The sequence below is a fragment of the Cyprinus carpio genome, chromosome B5, assembly GCF_018340385.1.
Source record: "Cyprinus carpio isolate SPL01 chromosome B5, ASM1834038v1, whole genome shotgun sequence".
NCBI lineage: Eukaryota > Metazoa > Chordata > Actinopteri > Cypriniformes > Cyprinidae > Cyprinus > Cyprinus carpio.
In genome coordinates, this window is record NC_056601.1 from 12,541,329 (window position 1) to 12,561,185 (window position 19,857).

Genomic DNA, 19,857 nt, shown 5'->3' on the forward strand with positions numbered 1-19,857 from the left:
CAGTAATGCATGCTCAGCAAATGGACAGATTAGTCCAAAGTCCTGTTTTAACAGAAGACCTTTTTTACAATCCTTATGTTTATCAAAACCAGTTTTATAATGGCGTGACTGATACCTGATGATTGTCCAGGGGATATTCTCACATGCACACCAACATTTATTTTGGTATCATGTCAAAACAAATTAGATAGCAATCCAACTTCTTTTTTTTTTTTGGTATCTAAAAGTGGCTCTATATGTAGAGCACAGAGGTGTTTAGACAAGTCTGCTTAATTATATTAATAACTTAATAACTTAATTGTTTTTTAATACTACTGACATGCACTATAGAAACATAAGCAATATAAAATTAATGAGAGAATATGACGATTAAAATATTAATCATTTGTAACAACAACAACAGCAAAAGAAGTACCAAACTGTCAATAACCCTACACTTTAGGTGATATGTAATTTAAGTACTAATGTGTACCATTTAGGGGTAAATAAGATACAGAGATGTACCTTTCAGCTTTCATATCTCAGGGTATTTTCTGGGAGTGTATTGTATTAACATATGACATCATATGATTATGTCTCATTACCTCACATTACGTCACATATGTATATTATTCCAGGGAGCCAAAGTTAATGCAAATAAAACAAGGTCTTTAAATCAAATCCATTTAAGAGACAACTTTTTGAAAAGTCTTACAGGTTGCTGTTACTAATGGGCATGAGCATAATTAATAAGGGCAAATTTACACATTACTTTGATATTCTCATATGGACAGTGGTAATAACCAGAAAGTGTGTGTAAATATGTGTTTATTTGTTTGTGTGTGTTTGAGAGAGACAGTGACAGTTTAAAACTGTATCCTTGTACTTTATCTTCTGCAATTCTACATTATAATTCTGAAAATTATAATGCAGATTATATTGATGAAGAGGAGACAGTGCATTTTTGATCATTTTATTAGGTTTGTTATTTCAGTACAGTAGTTTAAGCCTATGAACATATACATTATTAGGTGTTTAACTTAACTAGTCAGTATAATGTCAGGTTCTCATTGTTCATCAAACATCTGAGCACATATCAAATGAAACTGCAGTTTTTGTTCTGTGATGTTGTTGAGGTGGTGAGCCTGTTCACACAGCCGACTCCATCTGTTCAAACACATCTAAACCACAGCATTTACTCTATATACTTATTCATATACATTAGGTAAATTACTTTTCATCTAGTTTTCAAAAGTTCTGTTGGTTAATGTTCACAAGAGACCTATTTAAAACAGATATTGTATTGTCAATGTTAGTTTTATCAAACATAAAAGTTGCATACATTTTGGCATTTCAAAAGCAACAAAGATGTCCAGATTAAAATGATGATGATTTATTACATTCTTGGGCTGATTAAATCCCGTGACCTCCTTGTATTTTATAATAAAGACTGCAAAGCTTAATATCGAGCCACATTCCCCAGCTATTACATGCTTTTATTCATAAATGATCAACAAAAATAGAAATATAGGTTCTCTGAAAATATAGGATCTTTTCTATATTGCATGTGATTTTAAAATCCATATAGCCGTTCTCATCTATAAACTTACTGAAATATAAATATTTCTCTTCATGATCAGCCAATCTAAAGAAAAATACACACATAGCATGTAACTTTTCTTTATACACCAAAGGGACTCAAAATATAAATATACTGCTTTTAAGAAGATTCATGTATAATAAAACACATGCTTATGCACCAAAAAGTGTGTACTTCAGCAGAAACAGTTGGTTTACACTAGGGGCGCTGTTTACAAAAACATTGTCTCAATCCCTGCATGCATCAAAAACTTCACTTATTTTATATATATATATATATATATATATATATATATATATTCTCTTTTTCCCTTTTATGCATGGTGTTACAAACTCTATTTTCCAGAATTTTTTTTTTTTTTTTTTTTTTTTACATTTTTTCTATTCCAGAGGGAACTAGTGTACAGGGTCAAGTTAATGAAATGTGATTTGGGGCCTGAGGTAAATGAATATTTAATTCTGTTGATTTGAACCTTACCATGCACAAATATAAAATATACAATATACAGACACAGAAGTCAACACAGATGCACATGTGAAAGTGATCAAATGTGAAGAAGTGTTTTGTCACTGAATATTTTTCAGTAAAAGAGCTGACAATTTATAGATAGATAGATATACAGATAGATAGATGCTTTTGAGGAAATGTCGGTGTAAAGCACCATATCTATCTATGAGAGTAAGATTAAAAGATTAGGGCATTAGAGGAAGTGTACACACTGGTCAGTTCAATGACACAGAGTGTACATGAACTCTCCACAACACACTTCTCAGAATGGAGCATGAGGTGTATGTACTCAGAGAGTGAGTTTAGGTGTTTAAAAAAAAAAATGAGAATGAGAAATGAGTTGGTTGGTGACCATGTCTTTTGTTTTATTGACTCATGCAGGGTAAGGACTGGGATGGATTAAATTTTGTCTTCCTTATAAGCAGAAACGTAAGCCTGCTGCTCCTGCTCTTAGTGCGCCTCTATCTCTCTCTCTATGGTTATGCTTAGAGTCACTTACAACAAAATCCCAAAAATATTTTAAATGAAAGTTAAATGTGCACAAACATTAACATAAATCAAATTAAATCAAAACACACATGCAGGAATCCACACATATTCTCTCACACACATATCAAACAAACTTTTTCTATCTATTTTTTTTAATATTTTAAACTGAACCCAGGCCTGCTGTCATCCTCTGAGCCGATGGAAAATAATACAAAACATCATATCCCCTCATCATGTGAGACAAATTGGATTACACATAAAAAAAAAAAAAAAAAAATAAGGAAAATTAATTAACTAAATACCGCAAAGAACTATTTTTTACATATAAACAAACTTAGACATGCCTCATGATAAATGAAACATGACACATTTCTTCATATGAAAGTACAGGCTGTGTCAAAACCAATAGGAATGCAGAAATGTATCAGTTTTCTTGTGTGTGCTGGAGAGGATGTTCATCATGCACAGCATTAGCTACATGTTAGTTTAAAATATCCTCTTCACTTACAAAGTCACAAATCAGAGAGAGGAGATTTCAATACCGCTCTTCAGAACTGATACACACATGCAAAAAAGTCAAGAGATGCTCCAAACACACATGAGATTGTGCCATATTAGTTCATAGATACCTGCTTTAAAATTATAATAAATTAATTCTGCTACATTAATACAGATACTGAAGGAAGGAAAGAGCATATTTATTAGCAATTTCTCTCTCTCTTTTTAATTACATCCCTTTCTTAATATTGTTTTAATAGAATATATTATTTTTAATAAATAACTCTGATAGCTGAGCATGCAATTCGAGTTTTGTGTTTCAGAAAATAAAAACTGTGATACCGCCTAAAAATAAAGGTGCTTCACGATGCCATAGAAAAACATTTTTTTTGTCTAAATGGTTCCATAAAGAACCAATAATATCTGAAGAACATTTCTGTTTCACAAAAGGTTCTTTGTGGCAAAAGAAAGTTCTTCAGATTATAAAAAGGTTAAAAAGAGATGATTCTTTAAAGAACCTTTTACTGAATGCTTCTTTGTGGAACCAAAATGGTTCTTCTATGGCATCGCTGTCAAGAACCTTTTAAGCACCTTCATTTTTAAGAGTGTACCTCAGCTCACACATGCAAACACACACACAGACACTGATGTACACACACAAATGCACACAAAAACTTAATTTCTAACTCTCTACAATCTCAAATGAAAAAAAAAAAATTTCTTTGAAAGGCTTAAGTATTATTCTGCTCTGTCTGTGCTGAGGATTGCTTTGTCTGGTTTATCTAGCTGTGCCTTCTGTGCATAATCCTACACTCTTTTAGATGGGGAGGACCTGTGTGTGTGTGTGTGTGTGTGTGTGTGTGTGTGTACCTGTGTGTAAAAGAAAAGGAACACACTTTCGCCTGTTTAATCTATGGAGTTGATCCTCAGTTTGAAGGAAATGCGTCCAGCAAACTTGTCTCGTTCATTGCCCTGAGGGATGTTGTTAGCGTTGACTTTGCACTCCACGTTGACGTCCTCATTCTTGGTGATGTTGAGGAACTTAATGGCCACTAGAGGCTGAGAGTAGTTCACCTGCAGCAGAAAAAAACAGATTGTCAGAAAAGGGTTTTAAAAATGATCCTTTAAAAAAAAAAATTATAATAATAATAATAATTATATTATTATTATTATAAAAAAATAATTATTGCATATATATATATGCAATGCATAGATGAAAAATTTACAATAAGATCAATAATATGCATTTAGAAACCAGATTGTACAGTATATTCTCCAAGTGTGTGTGTGTGTGTGTGTTGTACCTGGGCTTTCTTGCCATAGTATGGGTAGTACATAAGGTTAAAGGTGCCATTTGGGGGAAAGTACAGCAGTTCACCAAGTTTATCTGTGTCATCAGTCTACAGAGGGAGGGAGATATTATGAGTTCATCTCAGCATTTAATCTAAATGTATCAATCTGTTCTAATACCACTGTTACTGAATTAAACAAATGAACAGAGAAACTAATCGTCCTTTGAATTGATCTTATGCTGGAATTATCTAGCATATGATCTGACTGTGTGAATAATCATTTTACCCTTTGCTGTTTCAAGTGTAATTAAAGATTTAAAATAAAGACTGGTCATTTTGAATTCGAATTTGTTGCTCACTGCAGAACATCAAAGATGTCATTCTCATTATGAATTCGCTACCTCTGTCAAAATGATTATTCTTCATTCTGTCTATTATTCTTACCCACTCATCTTTCCCAACTTTGTATTTCTGACAAGAATGGAGGGGGAGAACATGTGAGACACACACACATGGAAAAATCAACCACATGGAACATAAAACAGAGATGATGAGCAATGGTGTAAAACAACACATAATAAACAAACACTGAAAAGACACTGAAAACAACAATTATATGACAACATTACAGAACAAAGGAGGAGGAATGATTGGTCTGTGATGAGAAAGAGCAAAAAAAGGTGTGATGTTTGAAAAATGGGTGAGGTTCTGAGATTGACAATGATTCAGAGGGCACACACTTTTGAGAAAGCTTTGGGAAAGAGTAGGAAAGGAGTAGGGGGAACTGACCTCCAGTATGAGAACACAAACAAGCAACAGTGTTGTTCTTTGTTAACTAAAACTATTGAAATATTGAATTGAAATAAATCTTAAGTAAAATATAAATATTTTTTAAAAAAAATTAGAAATGTTGACTTGGCAGCTGACAGAAATAAAAGTTGAAGTACTTTTGAAGGATGATTTCTGAATACATTCAGACATTTTAACGAATGGGAAATACACAACTGTTCCTTTACTTATTCTCATTTCTGCTTGTTCATTTTTGAATGTGAATCAGCAGCATATAGTCTGTCATGGCAGTTTTTCTCTGAAGCTGGCCACACTTCTGATTACTGGCTAATTTAATCTGGTGAGCTTGTTGAATGGCTCATGTAACTTTAACCTGAAATCAATCCCTTTTTAAAAGACTGAAGGATAAGGAGAGTGAGAGACAGAGGAAAAGAGACTGAGACCTTACCTTAGCACCACATGTGACGTAAGGAGGCTGCCCATCCTTAGCAGGCAACTGACCAATCACCTGCAAAGAAGAATAAACGCAGAGAAAGAAGGATTTGAGACTGAAATGAGAGAGGGAGAAATAGAACGAGACCCAAAGATGAAAACCAAAGGGAAGAGACAGGTCAAGCTGAGTCTCATTAGAAAACTAAGTAACTCTGATGAATTATTAATTATAAACATTCAGGCCGCTGTCTCTGATTCGGCGGTTTCAGGTCAAAGTCTTCACGACGATAAAACTGTGGGGATTCAATGACCTAAAATCAAATCAGGCATATATTTGTTTGATTATATATTTAGCTGTTTCTCAATAATACTTGATTCTGTGCATAATAAACTGTAATCTGACAGTTTTTAGATAACACTGGACGTGTTTCTGACACAAACATTTGCTCCACACATGCTTTCTCATAAAGATTTCACGTCTTACACGGTTAAGCTTGATGATAATGCAGGGCTTGCCATCACTGTAACCATATAAACGATCTGTGATCCCAGAGCATTCCTCCAATATGGAGCGTTTGAACTGGCAGGAACGCTTGGGGAAGTTTTTCAAGCTGCCACTGTCCTCCTGGATGAAGTACTGATCCGGTTTGCATTCATAATTCTTCTGGGCCTGGACTGTGTCGTTGTAGGCTGCATACAAAAAGAAGCAACAGGACAAAAACTTCTGTCAACTAAATAGCACGCAGGATTTCAATAGCAAAATGATTGAGGCAGGTTCTGTGTAATACATATACGGTCATTTGCATGGCACTCACGTGAGAGGAAGTTATTGAGGGCCTGGACATATCTTTCCCAGGTCTCTGTGTACTCCACGGTGTAAGCGATCTCCAGCTGCTCTCCTTTAGGTCTGATCATCATCCCTGCAAAACAAATAAGAGGATGGGAAAACGCAGAGACTGTGAGTGTATATGTTTACATTCATTGTGCATTTAGTATGCTTGTGAGCATCAAAAAGTCCAAATAATGGGCCAAATACTGCAATATCAATAAATTACAGTTAGTAAATGGCAAAAGTTATCTGTTAGGGGTAACATTAGGGTGTAGTTGTTATAATTAGCTTATATTTAGGATGGAGTCTGTGTGGATTACCTGGAGTTGAAAGTCTATCTTGGTATGTTGGTCTGTGGTCATCGAGCGTCTGCAGCATTACGTACATGGTGAGAGCAAATAATCCAGCCAGGAAAATGTAGAACGCCAGATAAAACAACAGGATCAGACCTACAAGGACACACAAACATCCAAATCCAAACTCTATACAAATACATACTGTACTCAAGCTTTTGGAAACTTTTCCATAAATGTGAACTGTAATATGCCACTGGAATTTAGCATACTTAACATCGAAATAGACTTATTTGAATTGATTCTTGTTGAAATGATTTTAATAATAGTAATAATAATAATAATAACAGTGCATATTAATTTAAATTAATAAATACAGCTGCATGCAGCAATTATTGGCATTTAAGACCCATAAACCTATATTTTGCATGACATTACGCATTTCTGATGTCAGATAAGACTAAATGTCGACTGGACTAATGGTACAACAGTTCCAGACATTTTTAGAACTATGTTTTTTTTTTTTTTTTTACTATGATAGTGCCACCAAGTGGCCAAGTCCTTCCAAATTTGTAATTTGTTCTTAGAGTAAGCCCTTACATTAATGTACCTATTGATAAGTGATAAAAATGTATAAGTCTAGGAGTAGTTTACAAAAGTATGGTTTTATTCTTGATATAAATGAAATTAGATATATACCTTTGTGACTTGAGTCTGTAACATACGGTTCTGGTGTTATAGAACAAAACATGTTTTCCTTCATTGTAGCTCCTCCTACACTTTATGTACTTTAATAAAAACATGTTTGTAGGGAGTGTTTGTAATAGGACATGCAGAATACTGTGACCATATAACCATAATAACCATTTATGACTATCTCTCTCTCTCTCTCTCTCTCTCTCTTTCTCTCTCTCTCTCTCTCCTCGCTCTCCTTCTGCTGATATAACTGTGAAAAGATACAAGGCTAGCAGGCCTAATCCTCTTAAATTCTCACCGGTGCACCTCTTCTCTCCTCATTCATACATTTATACATACTGTACACATTCACTGCAGCTCTGTCTTACACACATTCAAACTTTTACACACTAATGTCCCTTTTACATGAAGTCTGGTAACCCTGTCTGGTAAATGTCTAGTCTTTGACAAAACTGAATTACTGCAGGGCAGATGTGGGTTAAGAGGGGTAAAAAAAGGGGAGGGAGGTGACAGAAGGAGAAGAGGGCAGATTAAGTCAAAGGGGGATTTTCAGGGAATATATGGTTTAGAAACACCAGAGTAGCCTACGGTATGTCTGTACATACATTCATGCAAACATCCCAAAATACCCAAATAAAATAATAATTATACTCTAGATTATTATGTCTACACAACTGCATCAAATAGATCGCTATACAAATGAATGAGTTGATATTTATCATAAGAATTACAGAATTATATCTTAATGCATCTTGTTTCCTCCTGGAGCATCAGTGAACGTTTGAACCTTTTTTAATAGTTGTGTTTGAGTCCCTCAGTTGTCCTCAGTGTGAAAAGATGGATCTCAAAATCATACAGTCACTGCTGGAAAGGGTTCAAATATGCAAAAGATGCTGGAAAACTGAAGAATCTGCAGGACATGGAAGATTTTTCTGAAGAACAGTGCTCAGTTTAACTGTACAGAACAAACAAGGGACTCATGAACAACCATCACAAAACAGAAAACAGTCGTTGACCATCCAGGTAACCACACACAGTATTAAGAACCAAGGGTTCACAAACTGTTGAATGGGGTTATTTGAATAATTTCAGCTATTTTTATTTTTATTTTTTTGTCTTGTGGACTTAAAAACTTTTAAAAACTTTACTACAGTTGCTTTAATAGGAATCAATATATACAGTATATAGTGTTTCTTTATATTTGTTAATTCAATTTCTTAAATGCTCCTGTTAAATACACCTATTATACCTGAAAATAAAACATTTTTTGTTTTATTTGTATATTATGTATATTTGTAATGTGTATCTTTGTACTCATTTTTTAATAACAAAGATGAAATAATGACAAAGATTTTTATCTTTGCCCACTTTGGCCTAAATATCCGCCATTCCTTTTAAATATTTTTTTACCTTTAAAGGTTGTCTCTATAATAGGGAAATTACTTTGTCTGTAATGCTCAGACAAATTGCAAAATAGCAGAACCAACATGACAAAGAATCGTTATAAAATCGTGAATCGTGATATTTCCAAAAAAAAAAAATAATAAAAATAATATATATATATATATATATATATATATATATATATATATATATATATATATATATATATATATATATATATATATATATATATATATATATTTTTTTTTTTTTTTTTTTTTGCCATTTTAGCTTTTCGCAATACACTTAAACAGTATGTATATATATATACATTTGTAATAAGATGAAAGATTATACACACTACCACTCAATTTTTTTTTCCAAGAGTGGATTGATTTGATCAAAATACAGTAAAAACAGTAATATTGTACAATATTAAGACGTAAAATGGTTACTTTCTATTTCAACTTTTTTGATATCTGAAAGATCATGTGACACTGAAGATTGGAATAACAGCTGCTGAAAATTTAACTGCCATCAAAGAAATAAGCTACATTCTAAATAAATATGCGGATCTGAATCTCAAGAAACATTTCTAATTTTTAACAATGTTGAAAACAGTTGTGCTACTGAAGATTTTTGTGTAAACCATGATAACCATGACTCTTTGATGAACAAAGTTTAAAAAAGAGCATTTATTTGAAATAGAACATTTTTGTAACAAACGACTTTACTGTCACCTTTGATCATTCAATCCATCCCTGCTAAATATTAATTTCATAAAAAAAAACTTACTAACCCCAAACTGTACATTTGGAATTTATATTATACATTAGAAAAATAGTGCTTTCAATTTTTATAGCACGCAGGATATTGCTGGACTTGTACTCATCAAAAATTGATGTTAATTACCTGATTACTCTCAGGCAAAAAGCAAAGATTCAGTAACTCATCCATTTGCCCCGGTAATAAGAATGTACTTCCAAACATCTTCACCAACACAATAAATAATTTAGGGTTGCTATTTCATAGAGAATTTTGAGTGCTGAAGGTGCCTTGTTTGTATGTGTATGCTGTAAGTTGTGGTACACAGCAGGAGTGTGTATGCCTGAGGAGAGCTCATTAAAATACAGGACACCTGAGCTTCACACAGCAAGGCCCCTGTAGACAGTCGATCAGGTTGCTCCAGGCTGAAGGGAGGAGGGATACCAGATCTCTGTCCCCCGCTGCATCCCGGAGCTCCCCGCACAGACAGGCTTTCACTTATCAATAACAGCAGTGCAATGTGAGGTTACGCTACAGGATAGAATTACACAGGAGTGTGTGCTAATACCTGGAGAGAGTGAAAAAGGATGCAATGCATGTGCAAGAGAGAAAGTGAGCAAAGATAAGGTAAGAAGCAAAGGATACTAGCAAAGCCCAAATGTTCACATCATTAAGCACTACTTAATCTCGCAGCAGGACAGCCTCAAAATAACCGCCGTCTCTCAGGATACCAATTACCTGCATTATCAAACATTATTGCTCAACTTGATTATGAGGTTAAAACGTGGTACATCTTCATCAGCTGTGCTGGATCTGTGTTTTTGTGTGTGGCGAATTCTGCACATGGTGAGACTGATACTCTATCTGTGCTCTTGTTTCTTTATCTGTCTCTCATCATGATGAAAGTCACCCTCCCTCTTTCAACCCTCTAATTTGAACACAACCTGAAAGAGAGAAGCAGAATGTGCCGCTGTGATGTTCACGTTCATTAATACAGACATGAACCCCACAAAACAGTCTCTTTAGATCTGCCCACATCCTTTCGGATTCATCAGTTCCTAAATCCATCAAACCTACCAGGCCCCCGTACACTTCAGAGGAACTCACACCTGTGATGCAGACAAAGGGAGCAATCTCTGAATATCAATTTCTTGTTATTCGGCAGGAATAACTGGGTGCAAATAAATATATAGATGGTAATTATAGACTAATAAATCTAAATTATTACTATTAATAACTACAATTAATAGCTAAATTAATTGATTTTATTCAAGTCAGAATTATTAATCAACACTGAACCAACCTAAATACTTCAAACTAACAAACATAAGAGTTAGTCACGTAAAGATTAATAAATAAATACAAATGAAAAAGGTTCTCAGGGTAACAACTGCAGATAGCTATTTATTATACTTGATATGAATATTTCTTAATATTTCTTATCAGACCAAAACTTAACTGAAACTGGCATTACTTTCAGAGGACCTTCATATTAATATCACTATAATATTGTTACTGTGTTAGCATTATTGTGCCAGCTGTTTTGTACATTGTAATTGGCTATTTTTCATAGTGTAAAATTAGCAATAATAGGTAAAATTACTTCATTTCACTTCAAAACAACATTTCATGTCTGCATTTTTATTTATGTGTGTAGCTGTAAAGTTAATGGGACAATATACATTTGAAAAAGAAGCTTAAATTCAAAAAGAGGATCTTTCAAAGCAGTCTGTCATCCAGCTAGAACCAGATTTTTCAGATCTGAGAACTGCAGGGTGTAAAAATTTGAATAAATAGTAAATAATTTATTATATTTACTAAAAAATATGAACTATTTTATTTGTTTACTTGCAAATCATCAGAGAACTGTGAACATGCAAATATGTTATTAAATTCTTTAAAAAAATTTACTTGAATCTCAGGGAGTAAATATTTTATGTCAAAGGGCTTTAGCTCATAAAAAAAAAAAAAAAAAAAAAAAACAAGTATTGGAATCTTCTGAACTAGAAAATATTTCTAGGTGGTTTCTTTCCAGGAAGCCTCATACTGCTTTGAACAGAGTTTTAAGATCTTCTGCTTTCAAATACTGCAGTATGAGCTATAAGTCTCAGGAGTGATGAGTGATGTTTAACAACAAGATGAGACACAGGCTGTATATGACTCTCCAGAGCAGAGGGTTGTAGTCAAATCAGCTTTAAATGATTTATCTGATATTATTGACCCCTCTGTGCCCCGGGGTTCTGAAAGCAACCCTGGATATGTTTCAATAAGAGACACAGCTGTATGAATGTAGCTGCAGCTTCCACCTTCCTCCATAGGTCACTATTAAGCTCCAGTAATGAGGATGTACTTTGTTAAAGAATCTAAGCATAGCCAGGTTCACTTTGGTTTGGGCACAGACAAAAATAGACTAATTAAGGAGTCTTAGAGAGCACGCTGGCTTAACTAGGCAGCTAGTCCTCAGAGCATCACACAGACACACACACACACACACACACACACACACACACACACACACACTCTCTCTCTCTCTCTCTCTCTCTCTCTCAATGAGGTGCAACACACTGAGCTCCCTAGAGCAAAAAGTGCTGGCATACATTGAAGTCTTGAGGGCAGTGATCTAGCATTTCTCTCTCTCTCTCTCTCTCTCTCTCTCTATCCTAAAGCATTGACAGCTGAGTTACAGATGCCCGAGGGGCAATTTTGGAGTGCTGTAGTTTTAATGCCATCACACCCTGATTAAAAGACACGTTCAGTTTCAGAATTAATCTACGGGTGTTGAATAGGCTATGTCTCCACATGATAGCCTCACCAAGGCAACCAATGAGCCTATTAGTAAAGGATTACATCTTACACTAATTCACAAACCCCCACGCACACACTCAAAATGGCCCTTGGCTAGATTAATTCATCTCAATGTCACTGAAAAGACTATTTGTAACAATATACACAGGGCTAAAGGTGTTTAGTGGTTAATTTCTATTGTTAGAAAGATCATACACAATTATAAAAGCCAGATTACTTACTAGATTACTTGGAAAATTCAAACAGATTTAAACCAAATGGCAGAATGTAAAATTTGACACACGACGGTAAAAAAAAAGTCAGCTGATGATGTTGCAAACAGTAAGTGTTGGCGACTGTATTTTTTTTTCTTCTAGTTGTTATTCAATAATATGTTAATATATGGGTCTATATGAACTATTAAAATGAGTTTGCTGTGATGAAAGGCACAGATAATGATACAGATGGCACACTGGGGCTTATAGCTGATCAAAATTGGCCTCTAATTAAATAAGGCAGAATATAACAGAAAGCAACTGCTACCAAATTTGCTAACTAATTTTGAGTTAGGAAAATTTTGAATTTCTCTATTAATTAAAAAGTGATTAATACTTTCATGAATTGTCTTGTTAAATATATAATACATCATACGGTATACTTAAAACATTGTAATAACATTTCATAACTTAAAAGAAAAATTCATGTTTTGTCGATTAAATTTCCTGCAGCACTTCAGCATTCTTTGCAGTTAAAATTGCAGCTGTTCTTTACAGAAAGTGGTGCAGGGAATACTGATGTTTGCTAGTCTCTATTCAGACATTCTACTTGAAGCGCATTGTGTAGTTTTGCAGGGACTCGACGCATCACGTTTCTCCACGCTGTTCATTGACTGAAGCGGCGCATTTAACATTTCTTCCCGCAAAGTCTATCATAACACAATAATCAGTTATCTGGATCTGTCAATAGACATCAGATTTCGTAATTTGACTAAGATAATCACATTATGCATTAAGCCTTATAGCTGCGTAAACACGCGGCGGAGAAAAGCAAACGCATGTGACGCACTACGGCCGCACTAACTGGAGTTTCAGCACCTCGGACAGCGATCCGTCTCTCAGGTGAACCTCTCCGCACTGATAGAGTGAGACTCGCTAACTATTGCAGCGCAGTAATTATTATAACTGCAAAATAATGGCACACTTATTAGCATTTGTGCATGTGTGTAATCGCATGTGCAAGACTTACCCCAACTGCTCGCGGTCCTTCCGCAGAACTCGCGCGTTCTCGGGTTCCAGAAGAACTCCTTCCACGCATTCTTCTTATCCTCCTTTGCCATTTTCCTGGACGAAATAAATGTGCACTCACAGAGTCAACGCCTCGGGGCTAACACTCTCTTTGAGAGTAATAAAAAACTATTCAACCCTTGAATAGTGTGGAGAAAGGGTTAAAACGATGTTTAAGGTCTCAATAGAAAGCTTTTTTAAATGGAAAACTGTGTAAATGCGATTCTCAAGGCACTCTGCCGAAACCTGAGCACTCAAGCGAGGACTGAGTGAGAGCAGACCTCGATTTCTCTGTAACGCCCGACGTTCTGCCCACTCACAAGTGCAGTGCGCATTCCGCAGAGAGAGAGAGAGAGAGAGAGAGAGAATGAGAGAGAGAGAGCAGTGCAGCACTAGTGTGTCGATACTGCAGTAAAACCGTCTTTGCCTGCTCAGCCCCGATCACCCCCACCCCGAAAAAAGCCCCTCCTTTAGCAAAACTGAAGTCACTTCTTAGCCAATCGCAGCGGTATGCTGCGCACTTGGCCCCGTCCGCCTCAGCAAAGTGGCACATCTTAAAGCCTGTGACTTTTGGGGGCATATGTCAGTATCTCATGAGGCCGCTGCCAAGGAGACGTCTCTGGGAAGTCTCCAGATGAAGTCAGGGAAAACACCTCTCAGGAAGTGCGTGGCGTTTCCGTTCTGCGCTGTTCCGTGCAAAGACTCCCAATGGCCTCAAATTGTAAGATGCACTGTAAAAACAATCTTGGATCAAGTAAATAATACTTACAATAAATTCTACTTGATTGTTGTATTACAGCTAATGTAAACCAAACAGGTAATGTATCTTGATGCAGTTTTTCCTGTTACAAGATACATAGACTGATCTTCAACAAGCATTGCAGGTGAGTAGGATTAATGCATTCTTTTAGTACAGACAGATCTACATTCAGAATTTGTTTAATTGGTATTTGGGCATAATTAGTTAATGTGGCTAGACTGTTTGGCTACTTAGCAGTTTAATTGGCAATGCTATTGATTTCATTACATTCAACAACTTATGATTATGATGTCAAGAATCATATGATGCAAGAATCACTTAAAATCACTTAAAAGATGGGTAATTTTTTTTGTGACTGCATGACTGCAGAATAATGGCAACGTGACATTTTAAGTAGTCAAGTTCAGACATTTGCATTAAATAATTAGACTTAATTATGCTCAGTATATAACTAAATAATACAAAATTAAATATTTTAATGTAAAAAAAAATTAAGAAAACTTTTTACAAAAATTTTTACAGTGTAAAATTAAGCTAATTAAGGCAAATGAAACTATTGGCACGTGCCAAGCAATCTTTTTTTTTAAATCTAAATAACCATATAATTTATATTTCTGATGCTCTGGACAGATCCTCCTGATCCTCCCTTAAGCATAACTCCAGCTGTTAAAGAACCAGTCTACCTCTTAAACTTCCCCTCAGCACTCTAGACACACTAGATGTTTCAATGACTGGTACTACTTAATAAATCTGTCACATTACACCAGTCAAATAACGTCTGGAATGATGTTCAAGATCAATAACAGGTTAGAGCCAACAATATAGAAGACCTGTAGAAAGAGAGAACTTGTACAAGAGCTTCATCTATGATACAGGACATCAGTGAAGAGCAAATCAGTCAACACAATTCAACAACAGACTGTTGTTTCAGCTCCCTGTATTCATGATGCTGATACATGAGTGAGAAACAACTGCCCACAGTGAAAATGGATACTGAAACAACAACTCTGGAAGGTCAGTGTGAAAGGAAAGGTACACGCAAAAATGAACATTTGCTGAAAATGTACTTACCCTCAGGCCATCCAAGATGTAGATGTCTTAATTGGAACAGATTTGGGAATTTAGGATTACATCACTTTCTCACCAATGGATCTTCTGCAGTGAATGGGTGCCGTCAGAATGAGAGTCCAAACAGCTGACAATGAAATCTTGTTATGTGAAAAGCTGCATAATTTGTCAGAAACAAATTCATACGTAAGGGATTTTAACTTTAAACCATCACTTCTGGCTAAAAGACAAGTCAATAAGTTCATCCCCTGCTGACTTTATTTATTTTTTTACTGGAGAAAGCAACATTATGGAAAGAGGACCTCTTTGAAAGATCTTGAAGGATTTTTGTTCATTGATGGACTGATGTCACATGGCTCACTTGTGAATTATTATAATGCTTTTATCAGCTATTTGGACTCTCATTCTGACGGCACCCATTCACTGCAGAGGACCCATTGGTGAGCAAGTGTTTTAATGCTACATTTTCTAAATCTGTTCCGATGAAGCAACAAACTAATCTACATTTTGGATGGCCTGGTTACATTTCCAGCAATTTTTCATTTTTCAGTGAACTATTCCTCAAAGAAGAGAAAGGGAATGAATAAAACATTACCACATTAGAATATACAAGCAGATATTCCACTGATTGTATGTTAAGGAGGTCTGCAGGACAAGAAGACATTAAATTCATGTACATTGCAACAGTTTCTTTCACTCTCTCACACACATACTGTTATTCGCACATGTATTTTAGGTTCATCATATAAAATTTATTTCATGACGATATCAATGCAAATATAGCACTACAGTGATTTCCAAGGTACACCGTATCTTACCATACCAATATATTATGGCACTCATAATATGGCCACCGTTTATGTAGACACGCAAAGCCGACAGTTTCTGTAAACTAGTTTACCCAATAATACTTACAGTAAGTTACCCTTTTCATCTTAATAAATTGCCACTAGATGATTATTTAGTATATCTGAAGTACAAACTGGGCACAATTTATATAGACTGGGACACAGCCCAACCTTGAACTGAATGATTAAGGGAATCCATCAAGAACTCCCAGCATGCATTGCACCAGCCCTCCTCTACTGTAGTCCTCCGTACTTTTTGATAAAGACTGTATTTCAAATGGCCACCTGGGTGGTGCAGTGAAACCCTGGTGTGGTGGTGACGAAATGTCAAACCCTTGGCAACATCACTGCAATGTTGCTATCACATTTACAGTAGTGTTGCCAGGGTGAGAACTGTACAAGTTGGTGGTTCTAACTATTCGGAAAAACAACAACTTTTAAATACAACCACAACAACAACTGAGAAACATTCATTTGCCAACAGTTACAAAAGATTCCACTCTTTAAAACTCCATTGCATGATCTCAAAAAAAATAAAAAAAAATAAATAAAAATAAAATAAATCTCAAAGAGCACTCAAAAGAATGAAGAAGAGAAATAAAACAACAGCAGTGAGGGATATGTAAGCAATAGTAGAAATTCAATATAGCAGCAGAAGTACTCCAAAAATATCCAACTGATATTCCAGCGAGCCAGGTGAAATGTGTTGGTGAGGATATGAGTGTGATCAGACTTAAGTTTCTTAAAGGGACTTGCGTGACACTAGCCGGAAAAAAAAACATTGGTTGGTGTGTGTGTGTCTGAGACTGTGCCTTTAGTAGAGAGGGCTCGCCTTTCAGCGGTCCATTCCGTACAGTGTAGACAGATAGCCACAGATAAAACTACTAAATTTCTTTATAAAACAATTAAACACCTTGTACTTTTATACATTATATGCTACAATATATTTATTGATTACAAGTATGAAAGTGGAAATAATTGCTACATAATCAATACAGTTGTACATGTTTATTTTACAGATTTTAACAAGTGTTTTTTCTTCTTGTTTAATCTCGATGTCATGTGGTTCGCTTTCTTTTGTGCGGAAAAAAGTTCCAGCATCGGTCTGAGGAGAGCCGCTGCGTGTTCATTTTTCCCAGCAGGGCGCTGTGAGTGTGTGCATTTCTGTATATGCATGTGCTCATGAGCATTGGACAGTGTGAAGAGGTGAAGTTTGCTCCAAAACTGATTTTTCTTTAAGGGACAATGTAACTGGACTGCTCAATCTGACTGTATTAGTGGTATGATAAGAGCTTTTTTATATATTATTATATCTTATTTAATGACACTGCAACCCCAATTAATTGACACATGAGACTATGCTGCCAAAAAGACTGAAAAATACAGTTAGACGTTAGCTCCGGATATGCTCAGATACAGATTAAATGTAAACAGATGAGTAAATATGGTGGTCCGACAGTTTTTAGGTGAACACAATGGCACCTCGTGTTAATGCAGCCCGTGCATTGGTCCTCAGTCTATTTCTTATTTTGTAAGGAAGCTCATCCTGTGATCGTACTATTTTCATTAAGTGAATGTTACACAGTTGATGAAATAATGCAGTGCGGATCTGTATTTTTTCACCATCATGATTTTGTATTGGACTGGGCTAATGATCAGTCTCCTGCTTTAACAAATATTGCTACGAAAGTCACGTAACTTCTGCTGAACAGCTTTTCTTCTACTCCCCGAATACGCAGACACACGTGTCACCACACTCACCAAATTGGCACTCAATCAATAGGCAGTAATTAGACTTCAAATGAATCTCCTCTACAAACTACGACAGTACCACACAGCCCTTCATCACTGTTCCCTGTGTTTGAATGTGTAAGACTTTTTTTGTGTATACATGTCAAATTTTGTGATAAGTGATTTCCTCTCATCACGGTTCTGCTTCCAACCTCACACATCTCCAATGCAAAGATACATCTTACAATGTTCACCATGACACCACACACACACATTTTGACACTCTTCTGGAATGTAAAAAAACATCAGTCTAGTGGGTGCCCAGGAAACAGCAGCATAACTGTGTAAATCTGGTCAGTAAAAACACAAAAGCCCAAAGTCACAGACAGTTTATGATATGAAGAAAAGCTCCACTATGATCTTTCAGCATCTCTTCATTCTTTACATATCAAGTTTTGATAATTTCTTCATTCCTTGGAGGAAAAAGCATGTCTATTCTCCTCACTTATGGTTTATATTCTGAGTACGAATGTTACGGTGCTCCATAGGTTTCCAGTGTGTTTCAAAAAAGTTGTAAACTCAGCAGCACAGGTTGTATTTGCAGCAGGTCAGAGAGAGTTCAGACACAGGTGTTTCTCCAGTGTGTGTGTGTGTGTGTGTGTGTGTGTGTGTGTGTGTGTGCGTTTCGTGTGCTGCAACTATATGGCACATAAACACCATGTGAAACACATTTTCTCCTGCTTCTACAGAGAGATTTATTCTAAATCATGCTATTCTCTTAGCAAAAAAAAAATGCTTCCGCTTTGTCTTTTCAGTCTTATTTGAATCTCTTCACTCAAAGGCCACTTCTCTCATTTCCCCAAAAATTTCCTATTTTGTCTTTTCACACGCAAAAAAGAAAATATTTGTACTCTGTATGTCTCTCTCAGTCATGTCTTTCTTACTCCCTCCCCTCTGTTTGCTCTCTCTGCCTGGGTCAGATGGCCGAGTCCCACACCACAGCCTGTGGCCTCTGGCAGGGTGGTGTTCCAGTCTTGCGGGGCTCTGGCGTTTTCCTCCAGCTGGGTAAAATAGGCATACTGTCCTGCTTACATAAGCTCTTATCTGGCCGGCGATGAGCTTTAATCTCCTTACACAGGCAGCGCTTTCTCTCGATCACCTCTAGGAGCTTGCCGTCCCGCTGGGCCTGGGCCGTGGAGGTGCCGGCTGTGCCCGTGCTGAGGGTAGCCTGGGCCTGTGCGGCGAGCTGAGCCAGCTGCTGGAACTGGAGCTGGACCTGCTGCTGGTGCTGGTACTGCTGCTGCCGGCTCAGAGACGGACTGCAGGGAGCCTGAGTCTGTGCCTGAACCTGTGAGAGAGCGTGAAACTACACACAGAGACAGAGAGAGAAATTGTAAAAATTTCTTTGCATAGTTGAGAGCAGATGAAATACATAGTTAGTCATGTGATCGTTTGGCAAAAAGACATCAAAGTTTGGCTGGTTAGATGGTCCAGTTAGCCTCTGCTGGTAGATGAAGTAACTACACCATCTGGCTGCAAAAAGAGAGAGATGCATTGAAGGCGATCAATGCTATTTTAGTATTATTTATATATACTATTACAGTATATTATTTAGTATTTTTAAAAATAATTTTGTGATGTGCTTTTGGTCATTTTTTATGTTAATTATAATTTCATTATACTTTTTTAATATATATTTCTATTTAGATTTATTTTGTTTTTAAGTTTTAGTCATTTTCTGTTTTAACTGAAACTTTTTTAATTTCAGTTAGTAGCCAAAGCAACATTTGATATTAAAATGATTTACTATTTAACATTAACATTTAATATT

The 19,857-nt window shown here is 35.9% G+C and overlaps 2 protein-coding genes across 3 annotated transcripts in view; both read right to left on the minus strand.

Annotated features, from left to right (window-relative positions):
• Positions 1-938: 938 nt before the first annotated feature.
• Positions 939-14,023, minus strand: atp1b2b (ATPase Na+/K+ transporting subunit beta 2b). 2 transcript variants are annotated; one of them, XM_042724412.1, is made up of 8 exons: positions 13,582-14,023; positions 6,736-6,864; positions 6,402-6,506; positions 6,071-6,276; positions 5,603-5,662; positions 4,810-4,836; positions 4,378-4,473; positions 939-4,147 (listed from the first exon to the last, which is right to left on the minus strand). In XM_042724412.1, the coding sequence occupies exons 1-8, from the start codon at positions 13,670-13,672 to the stop codon at positions 3,980-3,982; spliced, it is 882 nt and encodes a 293-aa protein (XP_042580346.1). In that variant the 5' UTR covers positions 13,673-14,023; the 3' UTR covers positions 939-3,979. The 2 variants fall into 2 exon arrangements, with proteins under 2 accessions (XP_042580346.1, XP_042580347.1); XM_042724413.1 differs by lacking the exon at positions 4,810-4,836 and having other exon boundaries at positions 13,582-14,020.
• An 874-nt stretch (positions 14,024-14,897) lies between these two features.
• The window catches only part of LOC109058531 (neuronal tyrosine-phosphorylated phosphoinositide-3-kinase adapter 1), a 39,588-nt gene continuing 34,628 nt past the window's right edge, over positions 14,898-19,857 (minus strand). The window contains exon 7 of the mRNA XM_042724404.1: positions 14,898-19,392. Within this exon, the coding sequence (XP_042580338.1) occupies positions 19,003-19,392 (390 nt within the window). The 3' untranslated portion in view covers positions 14,898-19,002. The remainder of the gene's footprint in view (positions 19,393-19,857) is intronic.

Excerpts from the sequence above, each read along its gene's own strand:
- atp1b2b (XM_042724412.1), bottom strand. The coding sequence starts at position 13,672 with ATGGCAAAGGAGGATAAGAAGAATGCGTGGAAGGAGTTCTTCTGGAAC. Across the intron at positions 6,277-6,401 it reads CCTCAATAACTTCCTCTCAC|CCTACAACGACACAGTCCAG; the intron begins GTGAGTGCCATG and ends TTTTGTATGCAG. Across the intron at positions 4,837-5,602 it reads ACGTCACATGTGGTGCTAAG|AAATACAAAGTTGGGAAAGA; the intron begins GTAAGGTCTCAG and ends CATTCTTGTCAG.